Source organism: Dipodomys spectabilis, unplaced genomic scaffold, assembly GCF_019054845.1.
Source record: "Dipodomys spectabilis isolate Male_0828 unplaced genomic scaffold, ASM1905484v1 ptg000001l, whole genome shotgun sequence".
Lineage (NCBI taxonomy): Eukaryota > Metazoa > Chordata > Mammalia > Rodentia > Heteromyidae > Dipodomys > Dipodomys spectabilis.
The window spans coordinates 5,020,388-5,039,841 of record NW_024870678.1 but is presented as its reverse complement, the minus strand read 5'-3'; the positions used below and the strand labels follow the sequence as shown (position 1 = coordinate 5,039,841).

The 19,454-nt window shown below is 43.6% G+C and overlaps 1 protein-coding gene across 3 annotated transcripts in view; it reads left to right on the top strand.

The window, feature by feature from the left end:
* Fyn (FYN proto-oncogene, Src family tyrosine kinase) overlaps positions 1-19,095 on the top strand; it is a 175,719-nt gene extending 156,624 nt beyond the window's left edge. For all 3 annotated transcript variants that reach the window (XM_042680571.1, XM_042680415.1, XM_042680493.1), the window contains 2 exons: positions 5,432-5,563; positions 18,425-19,095. In XM_042680571.1, coding sequence (XP_042536505.1) covers positions 5,432-5,563; positions 18,425-18,633 — 341 coding nt within the window. In that variant the 3' untranslated portion in view covers positions 18,634-19,095. The remainder of the gene's footprint in view (positions 1-5,431; positions 5,564-18,424) is intronic.
* The last annotated feature ends 359 nt before the right edge of the window (positions 19,096-19,454 follow it).

Sequence of the window (19,454 nt, the reverse complement as noted above, 5' to 3'; positions counted from 1 at the left end):
ATTAGGCAGCACCTAGTATCTGTTTAGTTATTGCAGGAGTTGGTTCACCCAGCATTAAACTGCTGCTTCTAGCATTCACTGTTGGTGAATTAGCCACATCTCTGCAGAGTGGAGTTATCATGGAGGACTGCAGGAGGGAAGTAGAAATTGAGCTGAGTGGCTGGAAGGAAAGGTAAAATTCCAAACAAGCAAATTCTTTTGCAAATATAATCATACCAGGTACAAGATACAGGTTATAGGAAAGCAAACTAAATTAGATTAACTATATATACTGGATGGAGCCTATATATCTGTTCCAAGGTAGAACCGATATGTGGGTCCTTGGAAACAAGGTGGGACTTTGATTTAATGTAATAACGACCCTACTATACCGTTGAGGAGGTAGACATGAAGCTGTAATTTATAAAGTGGCTAATGAAAAAGGCAGTGAGTTGAAGGCAAGGGGCCATAGCAGGAGGCCTTAACAGAGGTAATGAGCCAACTCCACTTTTGGCAGTGAGCTTAAACAGGAAAGGACAACTTGGAGTGATACGTCAACGTGGGAAACAAGATACCTTAGTGACAGATTAGATATGAGGCCTTTAAGAAAGAGACGAGTTACAGCTTTTTGTATATTTTCTCCCTTGCAGAATAGAGATCTGAACAGGGATAGTGAATTAAAAAAAAACCAAACTGAAACCCATGTGAATCATAGAAAGTCAGAGAGAACTAACTTTATAGTTTATTCATAAACCTTAAATATAGTAAGGCATGGAAAGGCATATATAGATTTGAAATAAAGATAAGACACCTTAGAGACTTTGTCCCATAGATATTTGGAAATAAGGAACCAAGATGAGAGATGGAATCTGAATGGTGTGTCCACCCCTTCACAAAGTATGAGGAGCAGGAGTAGTCATAAGAGGAGGGTATATTTCCTTAGAGAGTAAGTGGAGAAAGATGTCTGGAATGCTCAGGCCTCTAAGACACTTGTAATTAGAGTGGGAGACTGAAGAAGAGAATACAGTTGAGACAGAAGAAATGCTTGAAAAGAAAGGAAAAACACCAGGAAAGAATAAACTCTACAGAAATAATTCATTTCTCTTGGAAGCATTTGAATTTCACAGAGGCTTGGCATTTGCTACCTTCAACTCTTTTTTTCCTGAGACCATGGATATCATTCAGGTTTGAGGGATAATCTGATATAGCACAAATGTGATACTAGCCACTAGTTAAACAAACATGATGCCATGACTTTGGAAGCATGGTCTACCCAACTGCTAATTGCTTGTGGACACCTGTAGGCGTGGAAATGTCATGATGGCTTTTCAGTTTGAAACTTACAATGCTTTCATATTTGTCTCATCATCAGTCATTCTCAAAGTAAGGACATGCTGCCTTCCATGCTTTAAAGGCATAGAGAAGAATGAGGTAGCAGTCAGCATGCCTCCACTCACCAGCTCCAGTGGCTTCCCATCACCATTAGGACAGAAACCAAAACCCCTTAGAGTACCTTGCAGAGCCTCACAAAAGCTGTCTTTGTATCCATTGTGTAATACTTGATTGTATCTTCTATATCAATAGTAGCCATTCATCTATTTTATATTCTTTCCAAACTGAGCTATTAGCTCCATATGAACCTTGCATAGGGCCAAACTGCAGAAGTATGTAAATAGAAAGAAAGAGAGAGCAAACCAGCTCAGCAGTAGGAAGGTTGTTTATTGTTGGGTTTTGTCCACAAATACAGCTGAATAAACCACAACTTCCCCATCTTTCATTTGGAACATAGATGGTTATTAGCTCAATTTCTAGTAAGAAAGATCAGGGCTCTAGAAGGTTGAAATGACTGGTATCCAGGTATTAGCTTTGGCTCCAGCCTGTTAAGGAAAGGATCTGCCCCTTTCTCTTGCTATGAATATCCCAAAGGCTCTTGCCACATTATTTTCTGCTACTATAACCACTCCTCCTCCCCGCTGCAGCTCATGAACTGTCCCACACTCCCCTTAAAACAGTGTCTGTGGCTCCCTCTACATCTCTCAGAGGGCCATTCATGCATTACATTTGACACAAAACTGCCTAGTCTTCCAGGTGTTTTTAGGTTTCATTAGTATGTAGGAGGTGCTTTTCCATTGTAATAGGCAGTTCTTAGATTGCCAACAACTGCATCCATATGATGACAGATAGTGACACTGGTGCTGCCACCAAGGACAAAAAGATTCATCAGAGACCAAGAGACTAGTAATAAGCTCTGAGAGAAATCAAGGCTATTTTACCTGAAAGGGAAGATGAGATGGCTAATCCGCTGAGTACTTAGTCATCTACTCAGTACTACTACAGAGTCTTCTGTGCACCAGAGACCGAGCTCAGTACTGGAAATAGACCAGTCACAAAGACATTCCATCCCTGGAGGATACCAAGACACATTTTAGATGACTCGTATTCATTATACTTCAATCGATAGTAACATAGAGAGAGCTAAGAAACCTATCCCAGTCTTACTGGAACTGCTGTTCCTTGTACAAGTATCACTTTAGACCAAGAGAGAAGAAAGAATAGGAGTTTGCCACAGGGTGGCAGTGGAGTAGGGACTAGTGACAAGAAAATTGCCTGTCCTGTGGCTCTAAGCATCTGGGAGCTGTCAGTTAGAGAAGGCCAGTGCAGAGGTCAGATGATGAAGGGAGGGGGTCAAGGATGCCAGAAGAGAAAAGGTGTGGGAGAATGATAAGAGACTGGAGAAATAAGTAGAGCAAGACTTAGCTACATAGATCTGATCAGAGACCAGGCAGGTAGTGACTCCAGCAAGTGAAGACTGGAGTGGGGGTAATGAAGATTTAAGGCCTGTAATCCAAACAAAGAGATGATGGTAAAGGGCAGAGAAACTAGATTTATTGTGCTACCTGGGCAGCTGCAGGAAAAGTAAACCCTTCTGCCCATCTTCAGAAATCTTTAGGATATAGACAAAAGCTTTAGGTTTGACTAGACAAAGACTGGAGGGGCAAGAGAAGAAGGATATGCATAATTATTAAATAAGCTTGGTCAAAGTGTGGCCTGGTTGATGATTATGGGGGCGGGGGGCTCTAGAGAAATCATTGTCACTGTCATCGCTTGGAGGGAACAGTGATGGTTAGGATGAACAAGACATGGTTGCCTGGTAGATGGTTTGTCCTGAAGAGAAATTCAGCTATTCCTTTCCTTTGGGTAGTTGCCTCCATCCTTTTTATAAAGATGTTACTGACCAATCCCATTCTTCCTGGAAACCAGGGTGATTGCAAAGTAAACGCAGACAGATATAAAATGGAAGAGAGGATGCCACCTTTTCTCCTGCTTTTAGTTAATTTGTAGGTCCAGGTAAGGTGTCAGTGCTTTTCAGCAAAAGCAGCTTAAATACTGTTATGTAAATACATTGTAAAAATCTTGCACATCCTAGGAAGCTAATAAAGATTAAATTTATATAAACCCTGCTAATAAGTCAAAGCACATATCTAAAAATGATTTCTTGTTAGAGATCCATGATATCAGTAATTTTCTCAATGTTTACCTATTATTCTCTTTATTTTAGACTATAAAATTAGAACATAATAAAGCAGACCAGTGCAAATGTCTAGTACATTGTCTTTTTTAAATCTGAAGTTACAGAAAATTTCTCTCAGAAAATAAAAAATGAGATTGTATAATATCACCACCCCACACATCTTCACCAATGTTGTACAAGTCCAAAAAAGGAGAAAAACTCTTCTTGTCATTTTTATTTAATGGATCATCTTCACTATAGAGAAAGATGTTTTATGTGCTTTGGAGATGGTCAGAAATTTCCAAGCCATTTGGCTTGAGAGAGCTTTAAATAGGGAATGAATTTAATGTACCTTTAATTCTCTCAAGTAAGAGAAATCCAGCTGAGGTTTGATCCAGGACAAAATCTGCCCTTGACACTAGAAAATCTGTCACATTAATCCTCCTGGCTCAGAATGAAAAGCTGAGAAACAGAGTGCCCAGGATAGAATGACGTGCCCGGACAAACACTTTGAAACAAACTTTAAAACAGAATGACTTCAGACAGTACCAGGTCTTGGTGTGGAATCATCAGCACTTAAGAAAAAGTAATTATGCTTGAGAAACATAGATAATTAAATGTAACATAGTGCATAAAAGTAGAAGAAGACTATAGCTTAACTTTCCTGCTCCAATAATGTGACATATCACATAGATAAATAGTAGAATTTGTAAAATTTCATTTCACACTAGCATAGAAGAGATGGAGAGAAAAATTATGTCACCAGAAAATGACAGGGTAGATTTGCTAAGATTGCTATCATATACTGTATTTAAAGCAAAAATCTAATTGCTGTAATTTATCATACTTCTAGATATTAAAACCTTACTGATTTAAAGATTTTAATCATTTGCCATTTTTGCTCATAGTGACTTTTTATAGAAGATACTATGAAAATTTCTGATTTCATCAGCCTTTGTATGATTTTTAGGAGCTCCTATGCATAATTAACATATTTTAAATATATAATTGTGTTTGCAAAAGTAATAAAAATTCCATGTATATTCCTTTTAGTCTGTTCAATGGAATTTCTGGAGCTGCTTTATAATTGCAGAGCCTAATGTGTGAGAATGTAGGCTGTTAGGCCCACTTTTAATTCCCTCTGAACACATCTAGCATTGTAAAGAGCAGGGTGCACCCCACCCTTCCTTTAGGTTTGTAGAGAAGATGTTTTTTAGGGATCAGAGAAATTTGAAAGACATGATTCTACTGACTTTGGCATGAATTTGCCCCTTAGTCTAGAGAAAAGAATCACTGAGATAAGGCCTCTTCAAAAGAAAAGAAACATTAAAAACATTAAATTATACTCTGTCCCTTGATTAGAAAAAAAGGATGATACACAATAGGAAAAAAAAAAAAAAGACTATCTAGGATAAAGATGACCACTACAGGGAGAGAGGGTGGAGGAAAAAAGATATAGGCTGGAAAATAGCCAAAGGCAAAATTATTTCTCAGCTGTGGGTGTGGGAAGCCTTGGGGAAATAAAATCCATTTCTATTTCAACATAACTTACAGGCTGCATCCAATTGTCTCCACCCTGGGAGAAGCTTGGTAGTTTGATGGATTTTGTGCACCTCGTAAGACCAAACTATGATCTTATATACCAGAGTGCTCATCAGGGTAGCTTGGCGATCTAATCCTGTGCATTTATTAAAATATAGCATTATTTCCAAACAAAAGAAGCAATGTACAAATCAGTTTCCTAATCACCTATTCCAGACTAAACCTGTACCACCATTCCATGTGGTCATAGAGTCAAGAAGCCAGCTTCCACCCCTTTATTCCTCTTTGCCTCTTTCCCTCCGAATCTGCTCCCTAGATGTTACCTCCAAGACCTTCTCCTTTCCTTGTCTCTCAGCATGGCCCCTCTGCCTGATAAATAACCAAGTCTTCATTCTACAGGTGCAAAGTTCCCCATTAAGTGGACAGCCCCTGAAGCAGCCCTGTATGGGAGGTTCACAATCAAGTCTGATGTGTGGTCTTTTGGAATCTTACTCACAGAGCTGGTCACCAAAGGAAGAGTGCCATACCCAGGTAAGAACAGAACCCTTGGAAATGGACCTCTGATGGAGCTTCTTCTGATACCCTCTGGGGATATCTCATCCATTTGTCTTTCTAACCCTGAACTCAGCAGTGTGCTGGGCAAGAGTTTGAAGAACAAAAACAGGTATTTCTTTAGCGAGAGGAAAAAGCAGAATCAGGAGCCACAGTGACATCCAGACAAGCAACCACCATGACCTGTGTGCCAGGATTGATGTAAGGAGCAGCCGGTGTGAAATTTCAGTGCTCTGAGTATGTGGAATCTCTCCACTCTCAGTAGGGGCATGTGTCACCATTCCCAGAGCCCAAGTGTCACTGGCAGAGCCTCAGCCCAAATGGAGTTTACACATACGTCTGGAAAAGAGAAGGAGAAAAAACACCCACTGCTTTTTGATCACACTGTGGTACTGACCCATGGAGGGAACTTGGCAGGAAGATACAGGGACCTGTTCTCTCTGCAGGGCCCAGCTCCAGATGGCCAGAGAGCAGAAACAGGACAGGCAGTTTAGCCACCATTCTCTGCCTGTTGCTGAAGAGTTAAAATATAACGCTTTTCAGAAGCAAGTATAATGTAAGGGAACTGGAGAGTCTTAGACACTGGAATTGTTCTGGATTATCAGATGCATGCTCTTAAAAAAAAACATGGATTGAGGTTATCCATGCTTAAATTCATTAATTTAGACAGATGGAGACATAAAGGACACTTGTACCATTTCACCTCCACGCTTTAGTGGTTATAGTGCAGGAACGATCTGCTTTTTGAAATGTTAAGGACATATTTTTTAGTTACTGCTGAACAAAGAAAGAACAGAGCTCTCCCTCATTCTCTGCCTAAAAAGGGAGAGCTGAAAGGAGGGGGAGAAAACAGCACAGTGATAGAAATGATAGTGGAGATTAATGAGGAATGTAAGTCTCTTGCAAATCCTGTGCTTGTAATCATATCTTTGCAGTCAGAGGAGCCAGGGAGAGCCGATTAATTCGTAATCCCTTTGTTCACTTTCTAAGATTCTTTCTGGTCATCTTCAGAAAACACAGAGAAAAGCATGTAAAAAGGATCTCCTTCAGGGGTTGGTATAACCTCCAGACCCCTAGGAGAGAGGGTTGGTACCCCAGCAAAATTGACAGAATCCGGTTTGTGACATACCCACACTGGCACTTGGAGATGCTGGTGTAAGTCAGGTTTATTGATGCTGTGGGTAGCTGCTGCTCCCAGCACGCACAAGTGGGCTGACACTCCAGGAAAGCCAAGCAGCACCGAAGAAAGGGTTTGGGAGGCCGGGGCTGAAGCACAGCATGAGTACTTTTGAATTGCTTCTCAAGGGGAAAAATGTGCCAGTCCGGGGATTTTTAAAGATGTAAAGGTACCTCTTTTTTTATTGTCTACATTTTGAACAGATTTCTTCCTGATCCCCCCAGGTTTCTAGTCACCTGATGTGTTAAATGCATTCATGAGAAAGGTTAATATTGTTAGCATTTCTGTGAAGCCTTTCCTTCTAGTAATACAAAACTGCTTCTTTTTGTTTCTTGGGGTCACATACAGAAGCCAAGACAAAGGAGAGGAGGTGGGGCCTCAGAGGAGGAAGGCAGGTGTATTTCTGAGACAGAGGCTTTTGTCAGGTTGGTTTTAGCACTTAGATTAGGATCCATTCACTCAGCATCTCTTCAGTCAGTGTGAGCTGTGCCAGGCATTCATTCCCCCAGGATTCAGTACAAGGAAGACACGCATGCCCTCCTGCAGCAATGACTACTGCCTGCCTCAGGCCAGGGTCTGTTCTAGGCAGTGAAGAGAGAGCACTGAACAAACGACTGTACCCCTGTACTCATGGAGCTTACAGTCAGCTAGCTAGAGCATGCATCAAGATCCAGGAAGAAGTCATTGTCATTTGTGACATATTTCTTGTGAGAGGAAGTTCTTCTTTAGGGGCAGATTACTTAAATGTGTGCTGTTGTGCCCCAACCTTAATTCTCATAATAGAGCTGAAGCACCTGCTTCAGATCCCTGCATACTATGGGATCTTTTCTCTTAGAATCTTGTGGGATGGCAAGGGAATCAGAAGAAGAACTGAGCCCAATGTATGATGCATAGTTATGTCAATGTACCAGTTTGGATATGCTAGAGGCTTGGATCCCTTCCTTTATTTGGTAGTGGCAGAACATGGTAGAGAAGACAAAGTAAACCAGACCTTGGAAGGCAAGTAGGGTTTTTATACATCATGGAAGTTAGGAGTCCCTAAGCCTCAGGACATAGGAGGCTGGACCAGTTCAAGGAGCCTCAGGGGTTGGGAAGAAGAAAAGGTATGTGAGATGAAGCCCCTGTAGTCAATTATATAGGGGCCTTGTGGACTGGCATGAGAGACATGGGAGCCCAGCTGGTTGGCAGTGGTAGCCAAGGAGCTGTCAGGGAAGAGGGTGATGTGAGCTGCTCCTCACCACAGAAAGCCACAAAAAAATTGTTCCCAGGCCTATTGTCCTAGTCATAGGCACTTCGTGGTTTTGTTTTTCTTTTAACTTAGCTATAATCATATTTAATTGGACTTCTGAATGTGACAGAAAATTCTTCTTGAGGGAGAAGCTTTTATGAAGGGATTGCAATTATGGGATTATTATCTTAATGAAGGATAACAATTCCAAGGCACAAACAGTTTCATTAAGCTTCATCCAGATGTCACTATGTTGGTGTGGCTAAGTCATTGTATACAGAAAGGGTGTGCGCTTTTCTTCAACTTCTTGCCTCAAGTCTTGGTGTCTGTTGATGTGACCCCAGGTCAGATTCCCAGCCCCCATCCAGCAGGCACTCCCATTCTACATTTTGCCACAGTAATTTCTCAGCTAGTTAGAATACACTTTTGAGTAATTTGGTAAGTAGTAGTACATTTTTCTGAATTCTTCCATAGCTAAGAATAGCCCTCTGGTACCATGTCACATAGAAAAAAAGAACTTTGGCTGGTAGGTGAGTTTCACAAAACTCTCCAGACATTTCTGTCCCGCAGGAAAGTCATTCCAGCAAAGAACATCAGAGAATGAACTCAGAATGAGTGTGGGAGGTGTGACCAAGTGAAGGGCTAATGGACTGCCAGCCAGAACAATGGACTGATTGGCTGGTTGGTTAGGTTGGTTTGTGAAAGGAATGGGCCAAAGGGAAGAAGGGCACTCTCAAAGCGAAGGAGAGCCTTAAAATCAAAGCATCATATTGAAGTATGATGCTGACATTGACAGGGCTGGGGGAGAGGGGGGATTAAATGACACAATGTTGCAGCAAAGTTGGAAGCTGTTACAAGAACAGCTCTGAGCTATCCTTTCCCTTCCCTGCTGGCAGCTTGACCTGAATACATTCGCCAAGCCTGCTTTGTCATAAGCCAGGGTTTTGAACCATTCTTTGCATCAAGATTCAAACACATCTTATAGTGATGGATTGTTGTATATGAGAAATGAAAACAGTTAAGAGCAGTTTTTAGACAGATGCAGAAGATCAGCTATGCATTGTAGCCTGTCATTTCACTTTCAGAGCTTCTCAAATCCTTCCCTCTGCCTTTCATTCTCACTCCCATGGCAAACTGGGCCATGACCTCCTAAGGGAACTTCTGCCTCAGTCCCTCCCTCTCACCCCTCCTTCATTACCACTCCACCATTGTCACCAGCAGAATTGTTATCCTAGAAAACTGATGGGTTATCTCACTCTAGTCCTAGCTAAAAACAGGGCCTTCTTTGGCCCAACACCTCCCTCCAGACCCCTCATTTGGCCTTCATCATCAGTGTTTTCTTTCACTCACTTCACACATATTTACTGATTGCCTGCTATATGCGAAGGGCTGTTCCAGGCCCCCAAGAATAGAGCGGCAAAATGCATAATAACTCTTGCCCTCGTGAACTTTCTTCTTAAGGAGACAGACAATAAATAAAGATACACTGAATGTTGGCTGGTAGTGCTATGTGGGACATACATAAAGCAGGAGGTTGGTCAGGAGTAGGTGGCAGTGGCTTCCTGGAGATCACTGCATGCATTGGTGTGAGTGTACACCTGGAAGAAGCTGAGTAGGTGTCTAGGGGAAAGGAAAGAGTAATCACTGCAGATTGCAAAGGTCCTGCAGAACTGCAAGAGGCCAGTATGGCTGGGGCCATAGCGTGCAGGAGGCCATGGACACATCAGATAGGGTCTTCCAGATAGGTACTCCTGCCTTTAATCCTAGTGTGATGAGAACCAAGTGGCTCTGAAGGGAGTGCATGACAAGATATAACATGAGTCCACTCTTGCTATCTCCCTCCAAAGGGAGTAGGGACATCTCACAAGACTTTGGGTTGCTTTGTTTCCATTTTGTTCTTCGAGAAAGTGTCACTTTGTGTCCCAAGACAGCCTCAAACTCACTGTCTTCCTACTTCACCTGAAGAGTGGGATTACAATCATGTGCTGCCTGCCCTGGCCTGGCCTAAAAGGCTCCTCTTGGACATGCAAATCTCCCTTCTGTCTCAAATCCTTCAAACATCTAAACATCTAAACATCATCTAAACATCTAAACATCATCTCCTTTATGAAGCTTTTCTCATGTCCAGACCAAATGCTGATGCTGCTGGTAAATATCTGTGTTTCCCAGGAGCTCTGCCCTCTTCAAGGGAGACAGGAATTCTTTTTCTGTTTTCCCAGTGCCAGTGAATGGTTGAGTAAGACTGGGGAAAAAACCTATCTTAAGTTTAGTCCATAACCTACATAGTCTTTCTATTCTTATTTCATCATCTTTACACATTGATGTAATAATAATATGCATTTCCCTAACCCTGGGTTAGCTTCTGTCGTCAGAGTTTTTCTGGGAAATTGATAGTGTGATCATACACCGTGTTCCAGCATCAGGAGAGGCAGACTGTCACAGCCACCCTGCGCCCTGGATCTTAACGGAACACCTGCTTTGCGTATTTGGCAGGAGCTGGCAGAGCAGAAATGTTCTCTTAAGCAAATCACATTTATTCATGCATTTGAAGTAGAAAATCTTACAGCAAGTGACAGATGCTTGACTTTCTTGAATCATCTAGTCACTTGATAAGGACTTGAGGAGGTAAGAGAAATTAGTGATCTAATAGCACCTTCCTTACAGAATTACAGATCTTATCCAAGCATGATGGTGCATGTCTATAATCTCAGCTACTTAAGAAATAGAGACCTTGTCTGGAAAATAGACTAATAAGCAAGAAAGGCTGGGGTATGGCTCAGTTGGTAGACTGCTTGCTTCACAAGTTCAGGGTCCTGAGTTTGTTTTTTCTTTTTCTTTAAAAAACATAGAAAGATAGATTCTTTCCTGCTCCTCCCTCTCTGCCTTGGAGCCCTCAACAGTAGACCTGTTTCCCTGTGCTGAACCTACTGAGAGGAAATTCTTCCATGTGGTGGGAAGAGATTAGAGCTCTTCTGGGAGGAGCAGGCTGAAGCTTCTGACCCTAGCCAAGGTACAAGGTCCTCTGCTCTCTCTGCCCTGTCCACAATTACTGGAGTTTGATCTTCAGCTCACAGTGTTCCAAGAGGGAATTCTGTCTGGAATGTCCAGAGGTCCTGCTGTGGGACAGGTGTCCCACAGGTTTCTTTTGGCCACTGTGGCCCAGGAGCAGGAGAATGGTGTGAGGCCAGAGGCAGCCATGGAAGGACTTTTGCTCCAAACCAGCATCAGAACCCTGTGCACTGCTGCTTGTTGTCAGTTGTTCAGATGCCTGTCCTTCTGAATGGGCCACTTGGCCACTCTACAGTTCACTTCCCCTGCTCTGGGACAAAGGAGTTCTTTGTGATATGATTCTTCATTATCAACTTCAAATAACCTTTGTAGGTATGGTATTTACAGTCCTCATTTCTGCTTATTAATATAACAGGCAGGAAGGCAGAAAGAAAGAAAAAGAAAGAAAGAAGGAAGGAAGGAAAGAAAGACACCAGCCATCCACAAGGACAGAGGATTCAGTCTCCCTTCGTGCAGCAGGCCATTAGACATTTTCAAGTGATGCCAAGTTTATAGCTGACTTTTCTGCATCCACAGCCCTCTAAGAAATAGGACATAAGGTAGCCAGCCAGGCAGGCTCCTGGTGACCTAGCTGTATTCATTCAGTGCCTATTCTGTATGTGTTAGTTTAGAATTCTTCTATATGCTTCTATTGAAGGCCAGCAAAATGCTCAGGTCTGCTTTTGATAGGGAAAATGTGAAGGACCTAGGAAATGAGAACATTGCAAATGAATACGGCCTTCCAACAAAGATGTTGCTGTTCTGTATTGTTTCTAGAGCAGTATTTCAAGAAAGCGGCAGGTCTGTTCTTGGTAAAAGTGTAACCATTAGAATTGCTTCTTTATCTATTTGAACTCCCCCCTCCTCTTCTTGTCAGTCTTGCCTCCCACGTAACTGGCTCTTTGGGCATGTGCTGCCATGTATTTTTGTATGTTGTAGAATTTACAGTCCATATAAAAGAACATGGCTCTTTTTGATGAATAAAAATCATGGGTATTGGTGTCATCTTCAAAAAAAAAAGAAAGAAGGAAGGAAGGAGGGAGGGAGGGAAGGAAGGAAGGAAGGAGAGAGAAAGAGAGAGGGAAAAAAACAGCTGCCCTGAGGTTATCTGATAAGATAAACAGCAAAGAAACAAAGCCAAGCCAGAAAATATTGCAACTTCTCTGGGTCACTCCTTTATTTTCACCTGTGCTCCTTGAGTTATTCTTGTGTGTGTATGCACACACACACATACACACACACACACATAAACACACACACATATGCATACCCTGGCCCTAGGTCTTGAACTCAGGGCTTGGGTGCTGGCCCTGAGCCTTTGGGCTCAAGGCTAGTGCTCTGCCACTTGAGTCACAGTTCCACTTCTGTTGCACATGCTCTTTGATCAGCATCCCTGAGCCCCACATTTTTACCCTGATTCTATACCAAAGCCTAACTTGAAGCATCCTGGTTGTCCTAAGATAAGGAATCACCTGATCATCAGTGCCTGCACTGGGGCAGGCCCAGCTCCTACTGAACTTAGCAGGAGTCATGAACTCCACCCAGGCTCTCTCAGCTTCAGCACCACCGTTCTACTCGGAGAAAACAGGGCTTTTTGCAGGGCTTATGAAGCAAAGCTAGGGGAGCACAGGCAAAATATACTATCATTTCCTTTTAATAGAAAGCTCAGTTTGCAAATGACATTCATTGTTAATATCATTCCCATTGTTCAAGTATTTCATTGCTCACATGACACCAAAATCCAGGTTCATGAACCCCATAGTCACATCCAGATGCAAGATTGTCACAAAAAATAGTTAAAGCCCATGATATGTCAGTGTCAATCATCTGAGGTCCTTAATGGAAAGCTATGCAAACAGAAACTATAAAACACTTTTCCTGAATAGAAGATGCAAGCATGTGAAAGCACAGAAAATGTTGAGGAATTTGTTGGCAAATGGAGAGACTGAGACCAGGGGAAATCAAGTGACATACAGAGAGATTCAGTCTAACACCAAGAAGCGACATCTAGTTCAGTTCTCTGTCAAGAAGCTTTTATCCTTTCTCCCAAAATATCAAAAATAAGAAAGGGGAGGGTCTCCCAAATTTACCTCCAGCTCAAAGAAAAGGAATAGAGGTAAACATGAGAGGCAAAAGAAGTCAGAGTCACTGGGTACCAGTGACTCATGCCTATAATTGTAGCTTCTCAGGAGGCTAAGATCTGAGGATAAAGGTTCAAAACCAGCCCAAGTAGGACAGTCCATGTTATATCCAACTACCTAAAAAGCCAGAAGAAGTGGAGCTGTAGTTTAAGTGATAGAGTGCTAGTTTTAAGCAAAATACTCAGAACAGTGCCCAGACCCTGAATTTAAGCCCCAGTATATGCACACACACACACACACACACACACACACACACACACACACACACACACACACAGAATGTATGGCAAGGTGTAGTGGTTCACACCTGTAATCTTAGCTATTTGAGAGGCAAGTTAATGAGATTCCATCTCCACAAACAAGCCAGCATGATAATATGCATATGTAATCCAAGCTACACTGAGGAACTCAGCTCAAGTTCAGCTCTGGCTAAGAGTGCCAGACTCTCAAGCAAAAAGGACTGGAGGTATGTGGCTCAAATGGTAGACCTGCTTACCAAGAGTGAGGCCCCAGGTTCAAACCTCAGTACTGCCAAAAACAAAAATAAAAGAAGGAAAGAAGGAAAGAGGGAGGGAATGAGAGAAAGGAAAGATGGAAGGAAGGGAGGGGCAAAAAAGGAGAGAAGGGGCACATGAATACAAGAATCCATCTTGTTCACAACTAGGCGGAATATGGATTTAAAAGTGAGAGTTGGAAACATGGTCTCTCTTGTTTGCTGGAGGAAGCCAGCAAAAGCGATTCCCAAAGCACAGCAGTCATAAAAACAGGAGGTGAGTTTAGTCCGCTGGTTGGAGAATCTCAGCTGTTGTGTTCCAGGCTGCCGACCAGAACTGGTACTACAGGCCATGCTCATGTTAGAGAGGTTCCATGGAGGATCTAGGAAGAGGAAATTGAAGGGAGAGACCCCTGAACAGCAAGGCTGCCAAGGACTAAGTACCACTAAGTTGGGGCCCATGACAGTGACCTCCAACATGGACCATCTCCAGAGAGCAGGGCACGCTACTCCCACAGAGCTGCAAGGGCAGAGGAAAGAGTTGGGACCAACCCAGACATTGCAACTATGTGTGCTGAGCCTCTTTCCCGACTGAAGGCTAGGAACAGGGCGCTTTGTGAGCAGAGCCCCTGCCAGACACCACCAGCTGGTGGAGACTCCGCTCCTGACTCCCTTTAGGATGCCTGGGTGCCAAACTGCTGATGACAAAGCTTCTGCTCTTCCATTTTCCTCTGACCTCCCCACTCAAAACCGGAAAAGAAAGAAAACTATTCCCAGGCATTTTCTTCCCCATTCACTTTCTGGGCTGCAAATTCAATGTTCCTCAGGCCGCCCTCCTGCCCGGCAGGCTCGTGGGTCGGTCCATCCTTCGTGAGTATGTGTAAAGCCAGTGTCTCAGGAAAGGCACCTAAAGAGAGGAAATAGCAGTTTTCTTTTTAGCAAAAGCATGAAAATGTCTTGTAAAATCTGAAACAAGCCCATCTTTATCATAAGGGGTACGGTGAAAGTCTGTTTTGCTAAAATTCTTAACATTTTCAGCCAGGTGCTAGTGGCTCACACCTGTAATCCTAGCGACTCAGGAAACTGAGCTCTGGGCATCATGGTTCAAAGCCAACACGGGCAGGAAAGTCCTTGAGACTCTTATCTCTAACCACCAGAAAACTGTAAATGGTGCTATGGCACAAAGTGGTAGAACACTAGCCTTGAGCAAAGAGCTCAGGAACAGCACCCAGTCCCTGCGTTCAAGCCCCATGACTGACAAATAAATAAAATAGATGGATAGATGGATAGGTAGGTAGATAGATAGATAGATAGATAGATAGATAGATAGATAGATAGATAGATAGATAGATAGATAGATAGATAGATAGATAGAGCCAAAGTTCTTATAGCTGAGAATGCTGTTTTTAATACATTAACCCAGCCCATCTGACTGAGCTACTGTTTACACAACAAAAAGCAGCCCAAGCCTTGCTGAGTGGGTGCATCTTGATCCTTGCTGAGGTACCTTGGGAAGGAGCCAGGCCTGTGGGTCAGCCATGCAAGTTCTGGCCTCCTGATGGTTGAGGGAGCCGGTCTCATTCCAGTTGTCATTGTCAGCCAAGTACAGTGTCGAATATCCCACTTTTCTGGCAACGCTGTCACTGGTATGTTTCTCCTTGGCCCAGCATATGGAATTGTTCACATCTGCTCCCCAGGCCTCGGAGATCTGGGAGAAGGCAGCATGAGAGGAGAAACTAGAGGAGTGGGGCACAAGGGAGGGGTGCAGACAGGAAAGAGGTGGGGGGGGAGAGACTCATGCATGGGAGCGGACAGTGTGGCCCTGCCAGCAGGCTCTGTGAGCCCAGGTACAGCTCTGTTCCCTGGCAGCAGGCTGCCTAGGGAGATGCCACATACTGAGCCCCAAGTTGCCACATCTGCTGGGTCAGAGTCTTGGGCTGAGCACTGGAAAAATAGGCTGACCCAAGTGGCCAATTAAACTTTCCATTGGCAGAGACTGAATTAAGAGTTTTGAAAGCAGGGTGAGGGAATATTTCCATTTGAGAAGTTTGTTTTTTAATGAAATGAAACATTTACCGACACAAGCTCCACAGAGCCACAGGAGAGTGATTAATTAAACTGTGGTGCCATGTTGAACAGAGAGATTCGGCACCAGGCCTTAGAGCCTGAGGAAGCATTGTGGGAGGTTGCACCACCTCCACAAGCTCCTCAAGCTTCAGGCCTTCTGTCTGTCTTTTCTCCAGTTTCAGGGTTGGGGGCTCTCAACAGGGACAGGGACAAGAGAGCTTCCTGCAGGCTCAGGCTCTGTGGTTTCTGAAGTATTATGAAACTAGGAACTCAACCAACATATGTAGCAAAGCGAATGCTTCTGTGAATGCCAGTCTGTTAATAGGCTATCTCTTCCTGACCTTTCCCAGCTGCCTGCCAGCTTCCCCACCCAGCAGCTCCAAAGGCTTTCCTCTACTTCTAGCTCCCACCCTGAATCCTGAGCTGCAGAATAGGAGAGGGATTTCAGCTCATTAGCTGCAGAAAGACCCAGCCAAAGAAGGCCAAGTGAAGGTGCACAGGGCACAGTGGAGCCCACGCTCCTGTGCTAGCCTCTCCTAAAACAAGGGTTGTTGTTTTGACATAAATGGGCTTGTTTTATAACAGCTAGAGTAAAGGCCTGCTTTACATAATAGAAAAACTAGACAGATTTACTACCTCCAGCATAGACTAAGAAAGCACCCTGAAAGGGTTCAGAAATAGGGATACAGGTTGACCCATTGCAACAATGAGATGTACAAGACGCTATATCGAAAAATGAACTTTACCATTTAGGCGGGGGTAGGGGAGGGGGGAGTGTAGTTGTGGAGATAGGAGGGAAGGGATGGTAGGGGGAAAACAAAGGGGGAAGCAACAATGCTTTTTAAGAAATGTACTCATTCCGGGCGTTGGTGGCTCACGCCTGTAATCCTAGCTACTCAGGAGGCTGAGATCTGAGGATCGCGGTTCAAAGCCAGCCCAGGCAAGAAAGACTGTGAGACTCCTATCTCCAATAAACCACCAGTAAACCGGAAGTGGCACTGTAGCTCAAGTGGTAGAGTGCTCACCTTGAGCTGAAGAGCTGAGGGATAGCGCCCAGGCCCAGAGTTCAAGCCCCACGGCCAACAAAAAAAAAAAAAAGAAAGAAAGAAATGTACTCATTACCTTGCTCATGGAATTGTAACCCCTCTGTACAGTATTTTCACAAAAAAGGTGACTAACTGAGAAGACCATTGTTGACAGCCAGGAAGAGCCAGGATACCCCCAGCTCGAAAAGTCTTGATTGAGTGACTCTTACCCACAGGGACAAGGGTTACACCCTGGACTCAGATCCTCTGGCCAGGCTGACAAAGTTCTGGCTAACAGTTTGCATCTCTTTCCCCAAACTAAAGGAAGCTACACTGTGTTCTGCTCCTGACAGCCCAACAGACTGGGGGTAGGCAAGCAAGTCTGGATGTCTGTGTACAGTTTGAAATCAAATTCTTACTGTTGTAAATTAACTGAGTCAGAAGTTGGGGAAGATTCCATGTGACAGGCTCATGGCCAAAGAGTAGCCAAAACATACAAGATCTTGGCAAAGAGAGGAAAAAACACGATATCGCAAAAAGGAGAAGCAAAGTGAAGAGTAGTTCCTGGCAGTAGCTGGGAGTGGGTGAGGGCTTACCCCACCCCATGAGTGGTATTTTAAAACCACATGGTCGAGAAGCACCCCAGGAAGCTGCTCCCACTGGCCCGCCATGCCGTCCTAATGCCCTGCAGCCTCTTTCAGCATCAGGCTGCTCTCCCAGAGGGTCCACAAGGTTTCAATGATAGATGGCCTAGCTGAGGTCATCCGTACACATGCACCCCTGGAGACATCCTGTCTACCCATCAAAGTCACCAAACATCAGGGCACCGTGGGGTCACCAGTCCAGATGCTGCCCAGACACACTGGCATAACAGATCTCACATGGTGCACCAAGAACTCGCCCACCCATGAAGAAAACCAATTTATGGAATTACAAGTGGGGCTTACAGTAGCCATAGACAAGAATCAGTATATTTTCATTCCGTGGCATAATTTTTTTTCTCTACTTTATTCATGTATTTTGTCCACTTGATTGAAGTATAATTTCCATACAAGAAAACTCAACCTTAAGACTACACGTCAATGAGTTTCAGTGAACAGTCACATCACCATACAACACTGGAGTTGCAAACCTGCCTCCCAGCTTGTTTTGTTTTGTACTTCTTTCAGGGTTGTAAAGACAAAAGATTGTGTGCAACCCACACTGCCAAAAATGTCTGTTGCTGACCCTTCACAGAGAGAGCACACTGGCCCTGATACACTATTTTCCTCACCCCCTCAGAGTCCCCTTTGACCCCTTACACATGTCCCTCCCTCCCCCTGGCAACCACAGATCTGCTTTCTATCCAGTCCTTTACCTTTTCTAGGATTTTATATAAATGAAATCATACAGTATGACGCCCTTTGTGTCTGGCTTCTTTCACTTATAATGCATTTGAGATTCATTGTCTGGGTTTTTGCATATGTGAGTTCTGCATTCCTTTGTTATTTCTATAAAGTAGGATACCCTGTTCAAGACAAGGTTCAACTCCTGAATGGGTTGGGGGCCCTCCTTGTGTTTTAAGCATGTGCAGACACAGAGGAGAAGAAAGGCAAGTTCCAGCACAGTGCTTAGGGTCTGGAGCCCAGGAGGGCCAGTTCTCACCACCCTTGTCTTTGCAGGCATGAACAACCGGGAAGTGCTGGAGCAGGTGGAGCGCGGCTATAGGATGCCTTGTCCACAGGACTGCCCCATCTCTCTGCACGAGCTCATGATCCACTGCTGGAAAAAGGACCCTGAAGAACGTCCTACCTTTGAGTACTTGCAGGGCTTCCTGGAAGACTACTTTACCGCCACAGAGCCCCAGTATCAGCCTGGTGAAAACCTGTGAGAGCTGGGTCTGCAGAGAGGCCTTGTCCAGAGGTCTCCCCACCCCTCCCCATTAGCTTCCAATTCTGTAGCCAGCTGCCCCAGGCAGCGAGAACCGTCCAGGATCAGATTGCATGTGACTCTGAAGCTGACGAACTTCCATGGCCCTCATTAATGACACTTGTCCCCCAAATCCGAACCTCCTCTGTGAAGCATACGAGACAGAACCTTGTTATTTCTCAGACTTTGGAAATGCATTGTATCGATGTTATGTAAAAGGCCAAACCTCTGTTGAGTGTAAATAGTTACTCCAGTGCCAACGATCCTGATCCTCGTGCTTTCCTTTTTTTAAAATGCAAATCCTATGTGATTTTAACTCTGTCTTCACCTGATTCAACTAAAAAAAAAAGTATTATTTTCCAAAAGTGGCCTCTTTGTCTAAAACAATAAAATTTTTTTTCATGTTTTAACAAAAACCAATCAAGACAGGTGTTTGGGTTTTTTTTCTTTTTTTATAAATATGGATTATATATATATATATATATACATATATATATATATATATGTCCCTGTACATATACCATGTGGGTGCTAATGTGGAGGCCATGGCCAACCTGGGCTATGAAGCTGTGGGACCCAGACTAAGCTCTGACTGCAAAACCTCATCACAGCGTTGGCGGTATTCTGAAAGCCAGTACCCTTATTTTTTGGCTTTTGAAAAGCATGGTTTTTTGGTGTTTTGTTTTTTTTTTTAATTTGGATTGCATCTTTTTTTCTTCTTTTTCTTTTTGGTTTATGGCTATACCTGTAGATCTACAGTGTAGAGGGTCATTACTCTGACTT